This window comes from Solanum stenotomum, chromosome 8 (assembly GCF_019186545.1).
Source record: "Solanum stenotomum isolate F172 chromosome 8, ASM1918654v1, whole genome shotgun sequence".
Taxonomy (NCBI): Eukaryota; Viridiplantae; Streptophyta; class Magnoliopsida; order Solanales; family Solanaceae; genus Solanum; species Solanum stenotomum.
The window spans coordinates 14,005,453-14,022,894 of record NC_064289.1 but is presented as its reverse complement, the minus strand read 5'-3'; the positions used below and the strand labels follow the sequence as shown (position 1 = coordinate 14,022,894).

General features: G+C 36.9%; 2 protein-coding genes across 2 annotated transcripts in view; one reads left to right on the top strand and one right to left on the bottom strand.

Moving 5' to 3' along the window:
- Positions 1–17,442, bottom strand: part of LOC125875055 (inactive poly [ADP-ribose] polymerase RCD1-like) — a 485,870-nt gene that overhangs the window by 403,037 nt on the left and 65,391 nt on the right. The window lies entirely within an intron of this gene.
- On the top strand, positions 1,247–6,539 carry LOC125873513 (uncharacterized). Its single transcript, XM_049554437.1, has 3 exons — positions 1,247–1,552; positions 1,689–1,863; positions 6,391–6,539. The coding sequence occupies exons 1-3, from the start codon at positions 1,247–1,249 to the stop codon at positions 6,537–6,539; spliced, it is 630 nt and encodes a 209-aa protein (XP_049410394.1).

Sequence of the window (17,442 nt, the reverse complement as noted above, 5' to 3'; positions counted from 1 at the left end):
GCTAGAGAAGGACATGGTAACCGTTATCAAGGAGGACATCAAAGGGGTTACTACCACAATGACCAAGGTGTCCATGGAGTCCGAGATGTTGGCATCAACTCTATCAAAATGACTCTTCCATCATTCAAAGAGGAATGCAATCCCGATGCTTATCTAGAATAGGAGTCGCAATGTGACCAGCTTTTCAATGTCAATGACTTGATGGAGGTCAAAAGTAGTTGCTATGCTATCGCTCAATTTGAAGGGTATGCTATCACATGGTGGGAATACATGAAAAGGTATCACTTAGTTGTTCAAGAAGGTCATCCTCCACCATGGCCCAAATTGAAAAGATTGATGAGGGAAAAATATATGCCGGAAAGTTACCACCAAGGGTTGCTTGCCAAATTGTACAACTTAAAGCAAGGAAGTAGAACTGTTGAAGCCTATCGTGATGAGTTCCAAAACATAGTCATGAGAAGAACATGTTGTGATTCGCTTCAAGGTAGGGTTGAACAAAGAGATTTATTCTAAGATGATCATTCATAGGTTTGCTACTTTGAATGACGTCTTTGAGGCATCCCATGTGATAGAGAAGGAGTTCAAGGAGGAGAAAGTGTCGAAGTACAAAAAATCATCTTTTACTTCTTGGAGCAAGAACAAAAGGGGAGCTCAAACATTGTCGGGTTGGAACAAGGGTTCGGATGTCAAGAAGACTTATGAGAAGAAGCCCTTCGAAGGAAACACTCCAAAGTACCCGCCAAGAGACAAAGGTATTACTGACCCAACGAAGTTGCCTAAAAGTATTCAATGTCACAAATGTAGGGGATGGGGTCATATAATGTGTGAATGTCCCAATCGATTAAATGCTCTAATGCAATGAGGGGAAATCTATCTTAGTGTTGAGAAAGAGCCAGCAGGTGATTGTGAAGAAGATCCTCAAGAAGAGGATGAGTTTGAAGATGGGGCAGATAAGGAACCAGACTTTTATGTCAAAGAATGAGAGAGTGTTGTTCCTCTATATGTGGTAAGGTGAGCAATGATTAGTAAGGCCATGGATGATCTGAGCCAAAGAGAGAACCTATTTCACTCCAAATGTCTCATCAAGGATAGTGTGTGTTCATTAATCATTAATAGTGAGAGTTGTGCAAATGTTGCTAGTACTGCGTTAGTAGAGTTGTTGAAACTTCCTACCACTAAGCATGCTACACCTTACAAGCTTCAATGGTTGAGTGAGTGTGGAGAATTGAGGGTGAATCGATAAGTGATGATCAAGTTTAAGATTGGGAAGTATAAAGATGAGGTTTTATGTGATATGGTCCCAATGCAAGCTTGTCTGCTACTCGGGAGGCCTTGGCAACATGATCGTTCAACCAAACATGATGGGAGAACCAACACGTATTCACTTGTGTTGAATGATCATAAGTATGTTCTTCACCCTATGTCACCCTCTCAAGTCAATGATGTATATCAAAGGATGAGTGAGTCGAGGGAGAAGAAAAGGTGTGAAGAGGAACATGTGGAGGCTGAGAGCCAAGAAGAGGAGGAAGTTGAAAGGAAAGGCCCAAGTATTGTTGGCTAATTACAAAAAGATGAATGAGGAAATTGAGTTCGAAAGTTCTTTGATCCTTATCACATATAGGGATCATGTGCTACAAACTAACCAATCTCATTCTTCTCTTCCCAATTTTATTTCCTTTCTTTTGCAGGATTATGATTATGTCTTCCCAAAGGAGCTTCCAAGTGGATTGCCCTCTCTTCGGGGAATCGAGCACCAAATTGATTTTGTGCCGGGATCACAATTGCCAAACAAGCCGGCTTATCGAAGCAATTCGGAGGACACCAAGGAGCTACAAATACAAGTTGAGGAACTCCTCAACAAAGGTTATGTGAAAGAGAGCATGAGTCCATGTGTCGTGCCGATTCTATTAGTTCTAAAGAAAGATGGAACATGGTGCATATGTGTTGATTGTTGAGCCATCAACAAGATTACGGTAAAGTATCGTCATCCTATTCCTAGGTTAGATGATATGCTTGATGAATTGAATGTATCTTATGTGTTATCAAAGATTGATCTTAGGAATGGTTATCATCAAATTCGAATGAACCCCGGTGATGAATGGAAAACCGCATTCAAGACCAAGTTTGGTCTATATGAATGGTTGGTGATGCCCTTTGGTCTCACTAATGCTCCTAGTACATTTATGCGTCTCATGAATCATGTGATGAAACCCTTTATAGGGAAATTTGTGGTTGTCTATTTTGATGATATCTTGATTTATAGCAAGACTATGCATGATCATGTTGAGCATTTGAAATGTGTGTTTGATGTGCTTAGGAAGGAACAACTTTACGCTAATCTTGATAAGTGTTCATTTTATATTGATAAAGTTGTCTTCTTGGGTTTTGTTGTGAGTTAAAGAGGGGTTGAAGTTGATGAGTCTAAAATTGATGCTACATAAGCGATGTTAGAAGCTTTCATGGGTTGGCTAGTTCACTACAAAAATGTCACGCCCCGAGCCTACACCCTGGGTGGGACCAGCACTCGGAGACCATTGCTGGCCCCAAGCGAACCTTTGGCCTGACTTTCTTAACTCAGTGGAAACCTAACTCAACAGAATACTTCATGCAATGCAAAGTCATAAGACAACTTAACTGATACAAATCTGGCCAAAAGGCACCTCGAGTCTCAAAATAGAATATTTACATATATACATATAGATGAGATACTCAATACTAACTGACTGACTGTCTATGATGCCTCTAAATACTAAGATGGATGTTGGGACAGACCTCACAACACCCTAATAAAACAAAAACTAAGAACACAAAATAATTGAGTCCTCCGGAATGCAAGAAGGCTCACCACTGACTCTGGAGTGCTCAGCTGGATCAACGACGTGCAGGATGCTGATCTGGGGTACCTGTATCTGCATCGTCATAAGATGCAGGCCAACTGGCATCAGTACATGGAATGTACGAGTATGTGAGCTGGAAACTAAGCAGCATAGGCTAGAAGGAGATCTGGTAGAAACTGAATAGCTTACATGGCTCAACTCAACTCAACCTGACTGACTTCTTTCAATATAAGGCAATTTAAAACAAGTACGATATAAAAAAAGACTGTTTAAAACCTGCTATAAACTCTGTGTGTATACAAAGATACAATAAGCCTGAGATGTATATAGAAATACAAATGAATTGATGTATATAAAATACAATACTTTATGTGTATGAAAATATAATAACTGCTGTGGGAGTTTCTCTAACCGACAACCATCTCATGAGAGCTATAGTGATGATACAACGATCGACCTCACGCTGCCAGAGCATCTTATACCCGACCAAAGGTATAAGACCTGAACTGCCTAATGGATCCACTAGTCTATCTGGAAAAGGATTCATCTAAAAGGTATGATCCTTCTCTACCCATGGTGGCTAACGTGGTTCTATGGGGGTTGTGGGTTCTTTGAACGCTCCCCCAATTCGGTGCTCAATACTACTCCCAAAAATGTACTGGCTCTTATGTTTTAAAACATATTTCTTCCTGCTGATTGAGATAATTACTCAAAAACTAGCCCGAAGGCTCTTTTGGAAATCTCAGTTTCCAACCTTGTTTAAATGTAAAAACATTTCTTTAAAACTTCTTTGGGAATACATAGTTCCCTAATAACTTTGAGAAATGAACTCAACTTTAAACTCTTGACTTAACTTGAAACTCGATACTCTTTACTCGACTTGAAACTGTATACTTAACTTGGAACTGGAGCCTTAGAATGAAGTTAAAACGTTCAATGAAGACTCTTGAAAAGTTTGGAGGACTTGCTTAAACTTACTTCTTAACATTGCTTGACTTGACTTTAACTTCACCTTAGCTTGATACTAACTCGCCTTGAATTGAATTATGGATTCAAGGTGTATGATCACACGTATTTAGATGAGTTCGGGATGTTTAGAAATACTTTGGGGTGTTGGAAACAACTAGGGAACATAGGTATAACACATAGGACCATGCATGAGAAAGCATGGAAAGAAAGGGGGAACATGGCGTTCTTGGCGCATTGCAAGGCGCGGAGCGCCAGACCTTGAAGCTCAGAAGGCACCTGCTGGCGCTCTGAGAGGCGCGCCGCCCCAAGGGCTAGACTTCAGAGTCCCCTTTGGGGCGCGCTAGCAGGCGCGACGCGCCAGCCCCCTCCCCAGAAAACCCGACTTTTCTCCCTCTTTTCTTCAACTCTAAACCATCCTTACTTCAATGGATTTAACCCCAAACACTAAGGATCATCAATCTCTCAACATACAATAGATTACAACTCAAATACACAACCCAATCATGTCCCACAACCAACAATAACTTCAACAACACAACTAACAACTTCAACAACAAATCCAATCTTTTCTCAAATCATAAAAATGAGCTTGGTGTGTGGGGGAAAGGATCAACCCACACAAAGAACTCACATACCTTGATAGGGATCACCCCCGACGAAAATCCACGATGATCTTGACGAATCTTGTTGATCTCCTCTTTCTTCTCTTCTTCTTCTCTTCTCTTCTTCACTCTCAAGAACCCTAACTCTTTCTCTTTTAAAATGGAAAAAAATGATCCAAAGATCAGCCTAATACAACAATATAATCCGAAAAGAAATGGCTAGGGAAAAGACCAAAATGCCCTTAAAATTTCCAGACAGATTCCCTGCCAACTCGGTGGCGTTGGAAAGATCATTCCACAAGCTTCGCAACCATAACTGGAACTACTCCTAACTCATCCTGAGCTAGGAGTTACGACTGCTCAAAGTTCGCCAAAAACTCACTGATTTCCCACACTTAACAAATTTCCAAATTTTGAATTTTTTTCCAAAAATGACTATTTCCGATTTTTAAGCCTCTTCATAGTTATTTCAACTTACCGGATGTTACAAAAAAAAACTACTAAATTGTGGCGGTTTATTTATAGGGGTCTTAAGAAACCCCCACTACGAATTCAATTTGTGGCGTTTGTGTCAATCCCCACAAAATAATTCCTTTTGTGGCGGCTTAAGTGTGGTGGTTATAAAAGACCCCTACTATACATTCAATTTGTCGCCTTTGTTTCAACCTCCACAAAATCATTCTTATTGTGGCGATTTTTTTGTGTAGGTTTTGTACTACAAAAGAACGAAACGATGTCGATAATTTATTTTGGGTATGACGGCGGTTTATAACCACCACAATGAGCTACGACGGTTTTTTATGCCTGCCAAAAACCCTTCTATTATTACTACATTACAACTGTTTCAAAAAACCGCCATAAAATGCTACAAGTTGATAATGACTTTTAGAATTTGTATTACGACAGTTTCAAACCGCCATAAAATTTAAATTTTATATAATCTATTATAATTGTATAAAATAATATTTTATTAGTTTCAGCCTATGCAATATTTAGTCATGCAAAATACAACTTACTGAAATAATTCCTTACATCAAAATAAATCATACACTATAAATTGCTAAACAGAGACCTGAAGCAGGATTACATAATTCCAATATCTAAAACATATGTATCCCAAAATTACATCTAGATTCAAGTTAGAGTTTCAAACTATTCAATAAGAATACAAAAAAATAGTTTTGATCCTAATGATGATTACTAACCGTCACTCGCTCTATCTCCATTGTTGCTTCTATCATAGGATCTTCTTGGTCCAATCGGTAAAGAAATGCTTTATAAATCTTGTGTCTGTCAAAAAAATTAAGAAATAAGTCGTAAAATGATAAATATTATAAAAGAAAATTCATTGAAGGAAGATTATGTCATGTGTGCTCATTGAAATATTCATGTGTACAGAAGAATAACATAAAAATTTACTTCCATTTCAATCAGTTTCAGCAAAACATTTGTTGCACATTTAAACACCACAACTTCAATTACAACACAAAATGACGGGATATTTCATCCCATTGAGCTCTTCATTTCAACACAATGAAAAACGAGATTTATAATGAAAGATTCCAACTGATTGAGCTTTTCATTTCAGCACAAACTGACTAAATATTTTAGCTCCAGTCAAAGACAAAAATTGCAGAAATAATTGATGATTTCAGCACATTGAGCAAACCAATTCAACATAAAATGACTATAGATTTATAGGTAGCTAATTGAATTACCTTATGTTTTCTCTAGCTCATCTACTCAACAAAAGAGGGAGAAGTGTGATTTCCAAAGCATCATAATACTTACAATATATAATGAAGATAAAATAAGTATTTCTACTGTAGAGACGGAAATAAGTGATCAAGCTCTTGTGGGACTATGATCATGGCCATCAAGTGTCTGGTAAATCTACTCAGATAAACTAGTGTCATTCACACACCATATTGTCTAGCCATATGATGAAACTATTCACTAAATAGGGTCATAACAATAATCAGATTTCGATTTTGGGGTTGTTGCTGAGATCGCAGCCACCAACATTATAGATGAGCTTGTAGAAGTTTCTGAGGTAAACATCATTACCTCTTCCACTGATCCTGAATTGACAGATGGAGAAACTGAGGAGGAAAGCAATGTTAAAGTGTGACTTCACAAGTTGAATAACTATTGCTATTCTAGTTCTATTATCTATAAGTTATAGCAAATCAATTTCTCGTTTGCAGTTAGAGTTTCTCAAACACATCGAGTATAGGGATAGCATAACTTGCTTTTACTTCTGGATGCATAGTAGGAGAGATGAATCTGGATCATAGATACAGAAGAAAATTAAATCAACCTAGAGATCAAATCGCATAAACGAGGTTCTAAAGAATCTAAAGTCAAATATTAGTGCAAAAGAAATCTAAAAAAACACAAACATGGAGAGAAAGATAACTGACTTAGATTGCGAGCAGTGGCGTTGACAGTGAATCCACGGTGTAGCAACAACTTGGCCAGCCATGAAGCTATGAAACCAGATGCCCCTATTACACATACTACCTTTCCTTCTCCACTATTCTTGCTTTCCATATCCAGATGTTATTTTAAAAACAATACAAAAATGTAATTCTATTTGGCCAAAAGGCATATAGTGGTATTTGTGGTCTTGGAAGTATTCTCCAAGGCATCACTTTATTCATGCTTTCTTGGTCATCTCAATTCAATTCACTCGAACAAGAGTTTTTAACTGCCCTCTAAGTTATCAATACTTTGTCCTTTAAGATACTAGCAAAAAGATCACTAGTTTTAATTTAGCAGCAAGTGCAACAGTTGTAGACTGCGGTTTACTACTTAAGTTTGCAGCGTATAGATGAGCATTTGTCTTGGAATCAACCCCACCAACTATGACAAGCCCATCGAAGTCGAAATCATGTGCTATTTCAACAGATTGCTCAACTTGGGTGAGGATATCCAATATTAAATATGAGAAGGTGGTTTTGAAAGTTATTGTGGCAGGCAAAGTTGAAAAGTTTGTACACAAAGAGAGACCAGAAAATGATTTACCACACTATCTAAAGGAAAGGCACCACAATCAAGAAACTGACCACGATTAAAGTGAATATACTGCAAAGCAGTCCTTGATTTACTAACTTTACCAAACACAGCACACAAGAGTGTAACAACTCTATCGACCCGAATATATGGTGACTGCTTGGAATAACATCCAGCAAATTCTTGAAGCACTCTTTGAATCTTCTCCTCTATAACATTCTCTCTCGATTTAACCAACAAGAAACCATAAAAGTTTCTCCTCTGCCCAGTATATCTACCCAGTTGCAAGAATTTCTTAAGGTTGATATAATGAACTTATCATGATCCAAGTCACTCGAGGCAGCACAAAATACTAAACTGAACATAGTAAGTAAACTAGAGCCATGATCAAATGGAAATTCTAACCCGAATTGATCATGTGTAAATAGATTCAAAATTAAGAGAATTTCATCATGGCCAAGCCTATAGTTTATACCTCTAGTTATAATCTTGGTGTAACAGCAAGCTGAAGGAACTGAAGACATCCTCTTCTCGCATTGAGCAAGCCCAAGTCCATGTTGAGGGTAACTCCTTGGAATGTCCCGCAAAAATTGATTCGAACAATCATTTAAGACTTTATGAATATCAAACATGGTAAGGCCACAACGAATAGAAACTATAGAACTAATCCATAATGAAGGCTTAGATGCATTTGCAATAACAAATACTATAGGCTCATCTTTGATGGTAACAATTTCCTTTTCATCATTTTTTATTTCACTTTTTACATCATTTTTTTTATGACAAGGGAAACCCGCAACCGCTACATAGAAGTCCCAAGCCCAAACCACTGGGCTACCCCGAAAGGTCACTTTTTACATCATTCTCACAACCAATTGCCTTAGCAGCAGGAGAGACAAAATATGCCAAATCATTAACAAACCCGATTTCCAACATAGGCACTATATAATGGCCCGCTTGGTCATTTTTGGAAATTTTCATAAACTTACCGTTTTACACCTCTCAACACCAACCCCGAGTCATTTCTAATTGGATTTTAAAATTGGTGTCAATCTTTGAGTAAAAAGTTGAGAATTATGTAAGTTTTTGGGTTTTGAAAGGTTAAAGCTGTTAAAAAGTGGTTTTCGGTGTCTTTTAGAGTTCAAGTGTCAGAATGGAATTTCGTCGATTCCATCAGTCTCAGAATGTGGAAATTAGTCTGAGAGAGTTGTCGGTTTCAGATTCAAAGTCATTTTGAGGATTTGAGGTCCTAGCTTAAAAAATTGTGAAATTTTAGCCTTTGGGTTGACTTTGGTCAAAATTCGGGGTTTGGATGCTCGGATTGGATTTTCGAGAGTTTCGTCGAATTCGGGGGATGATTTTAGGACTAGGTGAGGCCTTTGGTTGAATTTTCAGAGGTCCCGAGCGTGTTATAGCCTTTTTAGGCATTATGTTCGTTTCTTGTGACTTTCACAAGTTCCGGGTTAAGGATGTTAGGGTTTTGCCTGATTTTCTTACCTTATTTGAAGTTTATTTTTTCCTAAAATAAAAGACAAAACATTACCATAAATGTTTTTACTTTTTCTGAAAGGAAAATATAATATTCTTCCATATTTGGTTTATTTTTTCCTTAGAGGAAAAATTTGGAGATCTATAATTGAAGATCCCTATTCTCATATCAGAAGAATAACATCCACAATGTAGTTGTTTAAGAGTCTTGTTTTTGGGGAGATTTATTCTCTCTAAAGTTTCAATGTTTTTCTTTATATTAGTTTTGATATAATAATATTTTGATTTTTAGTATAAGTTTTTGTTATCTAATTTATCAACTATATGATTTGTAATTGTAAGCTTCCACATGACGCCATAATCACCCCTTCATAACCCAACAAGTGGTATCAGAGCACATGGTTCAATGATCCAATGGTTTAACAAGATTGAAGAAAGGTTCAAGCGGTTTCAAACCAATTTGCAACAAATTTGATGATAATGAAGATTTTGTCTAAGCTACATGTGAAGAAGAAGTTGAAAATCATATTTTCAACATTCCTGTTGCTGCAATTTTTAAGAATAAAAATAAAATAATTTTAAACCCATTTTTAACCCATATATTTTAAACTTTATTTTTAACCATGGCAAGCAACAGTGATGAAGATTTTGTGAAAAACAAGATTATCATGCAATGAAGAAGACAGATCAAACTTTGTCAAGAAAATCCAGTTAAAAGAGGAGATTTGTTAGGGTTTTGCCCTAATTTTCTTACCTTATTTGAAGTTTATTTTTTCCTAAAATAAAAGACAAAGCATTACCATAAATGTTTTTACTTTTTCTGAAAGGAAAATATAATATTCTTTTATATTTGGTTTATTTTTTCCTTAGAGGAAAAATTTGGAAATCTATAATTGAAGATCCCTATTCTCATAGCAGAAGAATAACATCCACAATGTAGTCGTTTAAGAGTCTTGTTTTTGGGGAGATTTATTCTCTCTAAAGTTTCAATGTTTTTCTTTATATTAGTTTTGATATAATAATATTTTGATTTTTAGTATAAGTTTTTGTTAGCTAATTTATCAACTATATGATTTGCAATTGTAAGCTTCCGCATGACGCCATAATCACCCCTTCATAACCCAACAAAGGAGACCTTGGATGCGAGTTTTGGTGGTTCCATGCATTGATCCTGGAACATCGAGTTTAGTCTAGCTGCATATTTGATTTGTGTGAATAGGGTTCCAAACGAATCCCAAGGGTCCATTCGATGATTTTTATGTTGGCTGATTTGTTGTTGAGGTCTTAATCTGTTGTACCTCGCGATCGATGGGGTTGTTCACTTTTGAAAACATCGCGTTAGTGAGGCCCTGATTGCTAAAGCAAGGGAGGTGAGACCCCAGACCCTTGCATTGCCGCTTTCGCAACCTGCACGTTAGCGAGGCATGGATCGCATTCGCGGGGGAAGCCTTTTAACTGGGACTATTTGGTTGACTAAATGTTGGAGAGCTTTATTTGGGATCCAGACCAAATTAATAATTGGTTATAAAGGACCACCGGTTAGAAAGAAGAATTTTTATGCATATTGAGATGTGAACGTTGTTTTTTCTCTCAGCTATCTATGATATCCTTATCGAATTATGTATCAGTTTAGTTCTTGTCCAGTTTCTTATTTGCTTCTGTTGAATTTACTTTCTATCATTATTAATTACTTTGTAATTTCAGCTTAGTGTTCAATATAAAACAATCAGTGATCTATTAAATGAACAAAGTTGTCTATTTTCGATTTGTTTCAAGAGCACTATTTAACAAGCAATTAATCAAAATTGTCCAATTATGGAGATATGCATTTAAGAATATCACAGTGAATCAGTTACTCTCTAAATTAGACCATTTACACATTATGACATTTTTATGGAACTAGGCAAAATGTCCCTCTCAGACTCAAACCATGCACACACCAAAATATACTTCTATGCATCTGCCATTGTCGCTCTGTCACCCAGACTTCAACATTGAATTAATTTTCCTCTCATGCAATTTGTCGAGCAAGGTACATGCACAATTTTGACTTCGCTTTAATTACCCTCCAACAATCAGAATTATAGTTCAATCATAATGACATCTCAATTCATCCAACAAGACTAGAACAACTTAAGAGGAAATATGAAAAGAAAGAGAGGAGAAGGTGAGATGCTGCGTCTGAGAGAAGTGGGAAATAACAAGAGGAGTGTGGGGAGTTTTGTCTTTGAAAATTTCACTTATCAGGACTCAAAATTAACCGCAAGCCTTCTCTATCAAAAATAAGTTCAAGCTGCACTTTGTGAAACTGTTGCAAAGTTTATTAGAACTTTTCACCTGTTTTAACCAATAATTTTTGCACAAGTCATTATCTATAGTATCAATTTATAAGAACAATACTTTTTTTGATGATTTTAAAAACTAGAATAAACATATTTCACAATAACGTATTGGGTATAATTTTTTATTTTTAAAAATGGAAAAAAGTTGATTATTGTTGATGACGTTAAACATAAATTTATTATTGTAATAACGTTTTACCCTTAATATGTAACTCCCAAAAGTAATTCTCTGTCCAACTCTGCCTATGTATGGAATGTAACTGACCATGTTATAAAGTTGTACCTCTTGATTACGGCTTAGGCTAAAACATTACTAATAATAACGACTTTAAAGAATCCAGTCACATATGATTAAGCTAGCAAATTTTGAATCTTTTTGATCGATCTACAACTCGTGTGTTATATAAAACGTTATTGACAGTTACATCATAAGCAAGTGTATTTCACTCACCTGACCTTAAAATACATGATCATTAGAAAGATGCACTTTTACCAATTAAGTTCAAGTGTTTGCCTCATCACTTATCACTAAGTTTGAGTGTCTATCTTATAAAATGTGTCAAACTTAGGGGCTATCTAGGTCTTTAGCCTTAAGACCAGTGGCGATCCAGGATTTTCACTCGAGGGTCGAAAAATAGGGATTTGGGAAGTGAAAAGTGATTTAGCCTTTAGGAATGGGACCTTGAATTTTTTTGGGTTCAAATCCACACTTTTAGCACGTTTTACAAAACAAAAATTAGGAAGTGAAAATAAATGAAAAGCAAGCTACCTTGAATTTTTTTGGGTTCAAATCCACACTTTTAAGTACGTTTTTTAAAAACAAAAAAGCGAAAAAATTGGGAAGTGAAAATAAATGAGGATATTGAAACAAGGTTCAACAGACCTAGAGGTGTCCGTGATGAACCAACTGATATGCCTTCTGGAATGTCATCTCTCTTCCCTCAATTGGGTAAACCTGCATCAGCCTCAGAAAACTTCCCTTTAAATCCTATGCAGAAACTACAAGCTCATCGATATGTTCTTCTGAATTGTGCAATAGTCATGCCATTTGTGGAGTGAGTAACTCTTACAAACTTTATGTTCTTTGTCTTTGTAATGTTTGAAGTAGGCTAATCATAATCTTTAACATTAACTTAATAATTTCATATAGCGAATTTAGAGAATACATAAAGAGGAGTTCAAGGGGAAGAAGTGTGGGGTCTATCCCATGAGTTTTTGGGTCAACAATTGTGGCTGCAATTGTTGTAAAGAAAATGCAGCTGAATTTGTTTGTCAACAATAGCTGCAAACCTTTTTCTTTTGTCAACAAAGTTTGCAGCAATGCAAATTTTCGGTGGCATGATTTTTGAATAGTGCAATGCAATTGCATCTATAAAAGAAGCTCTTCAGCTCCTCATTTGATACACCAATTCACGGAGAGAGTAAAATATTTAGAGAGCTGTGAGGTTTCCATATATAAGAAAATAGTATGTGAAGAAAAATAGAGTGTGAGCGATATTTTAGTAAGGTGGAAATCAAAAAAGTGTTATTCCTTTTGAGTGTGTAGTAGTCACTTTGAGTATTGTATTCGTGACTACACATTGTAAAATTCCTTACTATAGTGATATCAATTGCTCCTCTTTGCCCGTGGTTTTTCTCATATTTAGAAGGGTTTCCACGTAAAATTCTTGGTGTCATTATTTTCTTTTCTTATTTCCATTACTTTTACCATATATATTTTTGTGCTTGTCTGCACTTTTCCCAACAAACTGGTATCAGAGCTAAAGTTTTATCTGAGTATGCTCTATGGTTGCAGCACAATCTGAACTTCCACATTAGAAAAATTTACTTTGGTTTGCAATAACTATTTTTTTTGGGGAAATCGATGAAAGCCAACACAAGTAGAATGGTTACTTTGAATAGTGTTAATTATGCCATTTGAAAGGGGAAAATGGAAGATCTACTTTGTGTCAAGAATTTTTATCAACCAGTCTTTACCACTGTAAAGCCTGATAATAAAACAGATGAAAAGTGGAATCTGTTGCACAGACAGGTTTGTAGATTCATTAGGCAATGGGTTGACAATAATGTGTTGAACCATATTCTGGGGAGACACATGCTCGAACCCTATGGGAGCATCTTGAAAGTTTGTATCCTCGGAAGACTGGCAACAACAAAATGTTCTTAATTAAGCAAATGCTAAGTTTAAAGTATCATGATAGTCCTCCGATGACAGACCATCTGAATAATTTTCAGGGGATCATGAACCAGTTATCTGCTATGGGCATCAAATTTGATGAAGAAATTCAAGGNAAATGTTCTTAATTAAGCAAATGTTAAGTTTAAAGTATCATGATAGTCCTTCGATGACAGACCATCTGAATAATTTTCAGGGGATCATGAACCAGTTATCTGCTATGGGCATCAAATTTGATGAAGAAATTCAAGGTTTGCTTATACTTGGTTCCTTACCAGACTCTTGGGAAAAATTTAGAACTTTATTGTCAAATTCTGCTTCGGATGGTGTGATCTCAATGGATTCCACCAAGAGTAGTGTCTTCAACGAAGAGATGAGAAGAAAATCTCAAGGTTCTTCTTCGTCGGATGTCTTGATAACTAGATCCACGGAGAGGAACAAAACTCTTGATTCTCAGAATAGAGAACAAAATATGAGCAAATCCAGAGGCAGATTTAAGGATATTGAGTGCTATCATTGTGGCATGAAAGGGCACACAAAGAAGTTCTGCAGGAAGTTGAAGAGGGAGAACAAAAACAAAGAGGAAACTAAAGAAGATGGCAATGAAAATTGCCTAGCCACCGTCACCACCAAAGATCTTATTACCATCCTTGATGCAGATATGATAAATATTGCTTGTGATGAATCAAGCTGGGTTGTGGACGCTGGTGCCGCATCTCACGTGACATCGAGGGAGGATTTTTTCTCTTCCTATACTCCTGGTGATTTTGGAACCTTAAGTATGGGTAATGAGACTGTTTCTAGGGTGGTTGGTATTGGTTCAATTTGTTTGGAAACTAGTGTTGGAACTAAACTAGTTTTGAACAATGTGAAACATGCTCCTGATGTTCGTTTACACCTGATTTCTGTTGGTGTTTTGGATAATGAAGGATATGTTAGTACCAACGATGATAGAAAATGAAAACTCATTAAGGGTTCCTTGGTTGTGGCTCGTGGTAACAAACGTCGTGGTTTATACTGGACTACGGCTTCTGCTTGTGTCGATATGGTAAATGCAGTTGAGAGCGATGACTCTTCAACATTATGGCACAAGAGGCTTAGCCACATCAGCGAAAAATGACTTAATGTTCTAGCTAAGAAGAAATTATTGTCAAATTTCAAAAGTGTTAAATTAGAAAAGTGTGAGCACTGCTTGGCTGGTAAACAAAATAGAGTTTCCTTTAAGTCTTACCCTCCTTCAAGAAAGACAGAATTGCTTGAATTGGTGCATTATGAGTTATGCGGTCCAATGAAGACAAGGACATTGGGCGGTGCACTCTACTTTGTCACTTTTATTGACGAATGCTCGAGAAAACTTTGGGTCTATGTCTTGAAGACTAAAGACCAAGTTTTAGGTGTCTTCAAGCAGTTTTAGGCTTCAGTTGAAAGAGAAACTGGAAAGAAACTTAAATGTATTCGTACTGATAATGGTGGTGAATATTGTGGACCATTTGACGAATACTGTAAGCATCAAGGTATTAGACACCAGAAGACTCCTCCTAAGACTCCTCAGCTTAATGGTTTGGCTGAGAGGATGAACAGGACCTTGATGGAAAGGGTTAGATGTTTGCTTTTTGAAGCAAAATTGCCGAACTCACTTTGGGGTGACGCTTTATTGACCGCTGCACATGTTATTAATTTATCTCCTGATGTTGCTTTGCAAAGTGATGTACCAAATAGTGTTTAGTATGGAAATGATGTTTCCTATGACCATTTGAGAGTATTTGGTTGCAAAGTTTTTGTACATGTGCCGAAAGATGAAAGGTCAAAGATAGATGCCAAGACAAGGCAGTGCATCTTTGTTAGATATGACCTTGATGAATTTGGTTACATGTTATATGATCCAATTGAGAAGAAACTTATGAGAAGCCGTGATATTATTTTCATGGAAAATAAAACAATTGAAGATATTGACAAAGTGGAGAAGCTAGAATCTTCAAGTTTGATGGCATAGTTCATCTAGATGAAGTTCTTCACACAAGTATGCATGACGTTGTTGGGTTTGATGATCACGGTGACGCCCATAATCATGTATCGAATCAACATGTTGATGTTGATAATAACAATGACATTGTTATTGATGATCCTCCTGCTCATGAAGTTGTGGATGAATCAAATATTCCATTTAGGAGATCCACAAGACAACGGGTTCCTTCCTCTCGTTATTCACCCAATGAGTATGTGTTACTCACTGATAGGGAAGAACCTGAATGTTATGATGAGGTCATGGAAGATGAGCACAAGGATCAATGGGTTGAAGCCATGCAAGATGAGATGAAATCTCTGCATGAGAACCACACTTATGAGTTGGTAAAATTGCCCAAGGGCATGAGAGCTTTGAAGAACAAGTGGGTGTTCAAAGTTAAAGTTGAAGAACACAACTTGAAGCCAAGGTACAAAGCTAGATTGGTTGTTAAGGGATTTGGTCAAAGGAAGGGTATTGACTATGACGAGATATTTTCTCCTGTTGTGAAAATGTCCTGGATTCGTACAGTTCTGGGTTTGGCTGTTAGTCTTAATTTAGAGATTGAGTAGATGGATGTGAAGGCGCCTTTCCTTCACGGTGACCTAGAAGAAGAAATTTATGTGGAACAACCTGAGGGCTTCAAAGTAGAAGGTAAAGAAAATTTTGTGTGCAAACTCAAAAAGAGTCTTTATGGCTTAAAGCAAGCTCCTAGACAGTGGTATAAAAAGTTTGAATTTGTTATGGGGGAGCAAGGCTATAAGAAGACTTCTTCAGATCATTGTGTATTTGTACAAAAAATTTCTGACAATGATTTTATTATCCTCTTGTTGTATGTGGATGATATGTTGATTGTGGGCAAGAATACTTCTAAGATTGACGAGTTGAAGAAAGAGTTGCGTAAGTCTTTTGCTATGAAAGACTTGGGTCATGCCAAGCAAATTTTGGGCATGAGAATTACTCATCTCAGAGATGAAAGGAAGATTTATTTGTCACAGAAGAAGTACATTGAACGTGTACTAGAGCACTTCAATATGAAAAATGTTAAGCATGTTAGTACACCTCTTGCTGGTCATATAAAGTTGAGCAAGAAGATGTGTCCTACAGCTAGAGAGGAAAAAGAGAGCATGGCCAAAGTTCCATATTCCTCCGTCGTCGGAAGTCTAATGTATGCAATGGTATGCACTAGACCTGATATTGCTCACGCAGTTGGTGTTGTCAGCAGATTTCTTGACAATTCTGGAAAAGAGCATTGGGAAGTTGTGAAGTGGATACTCAGGTATCTTAGAGGAAGCTCAAATGAATGCTTGTGTTTTGGAGCATCAGATCCAATCTTAAAGGGCTATACAGATGCTGATATGGCAGGTGACCTTGATAACAGAAAATCCACTACTGGATATTTGTTTACTTTTTCAGGGGGAGCTATATCATGGCAGTCAAAGTTGCAGAAGTGTGTTGCACTCAGTATATTGTGGCTACCGAAGTTGGCAAGGAAATGATATGGCTCAAGCAATTTCTTCAAGAGCTTGGCTTGCATCAAAAGGAGTATGACGTCTATTGTGACAGTCAAAGTGCAATAGACTTGAGCAAGAACTCTATGTACCATGCAAGGACGAAACACATAGATGTGAGATATCACTGGATTCGAGAAAAGATAGAAGACGAATTTATGCAGGTTGAAAAGATCTCTAAAAATGAGAATCCTGCAGATATGTTGACCAAAGTGGTAACAAGGGACAAGTTCGAGTTATGCAAAGAACTTGTTGGCATGAGCTCTCTCTGAGCAGATGAGGATACCTTCTTCTAATACATGGAACTTGAGGGGGAGATTTGTGGGGTCTATCCCATGAGTTTTTGGGTCAACAATTGCGACTGCAATTGTTGTAAAGAAAATGCAGCTGAATTTGTTTGTCAACAATAACTGCAAACCTTTTTCTTTTGTCAACAAAGTTTGCAGCAATGCAAATTTTTGGTGGCATGATTTTTGAATAGTGCAATGCAATTGCATCTA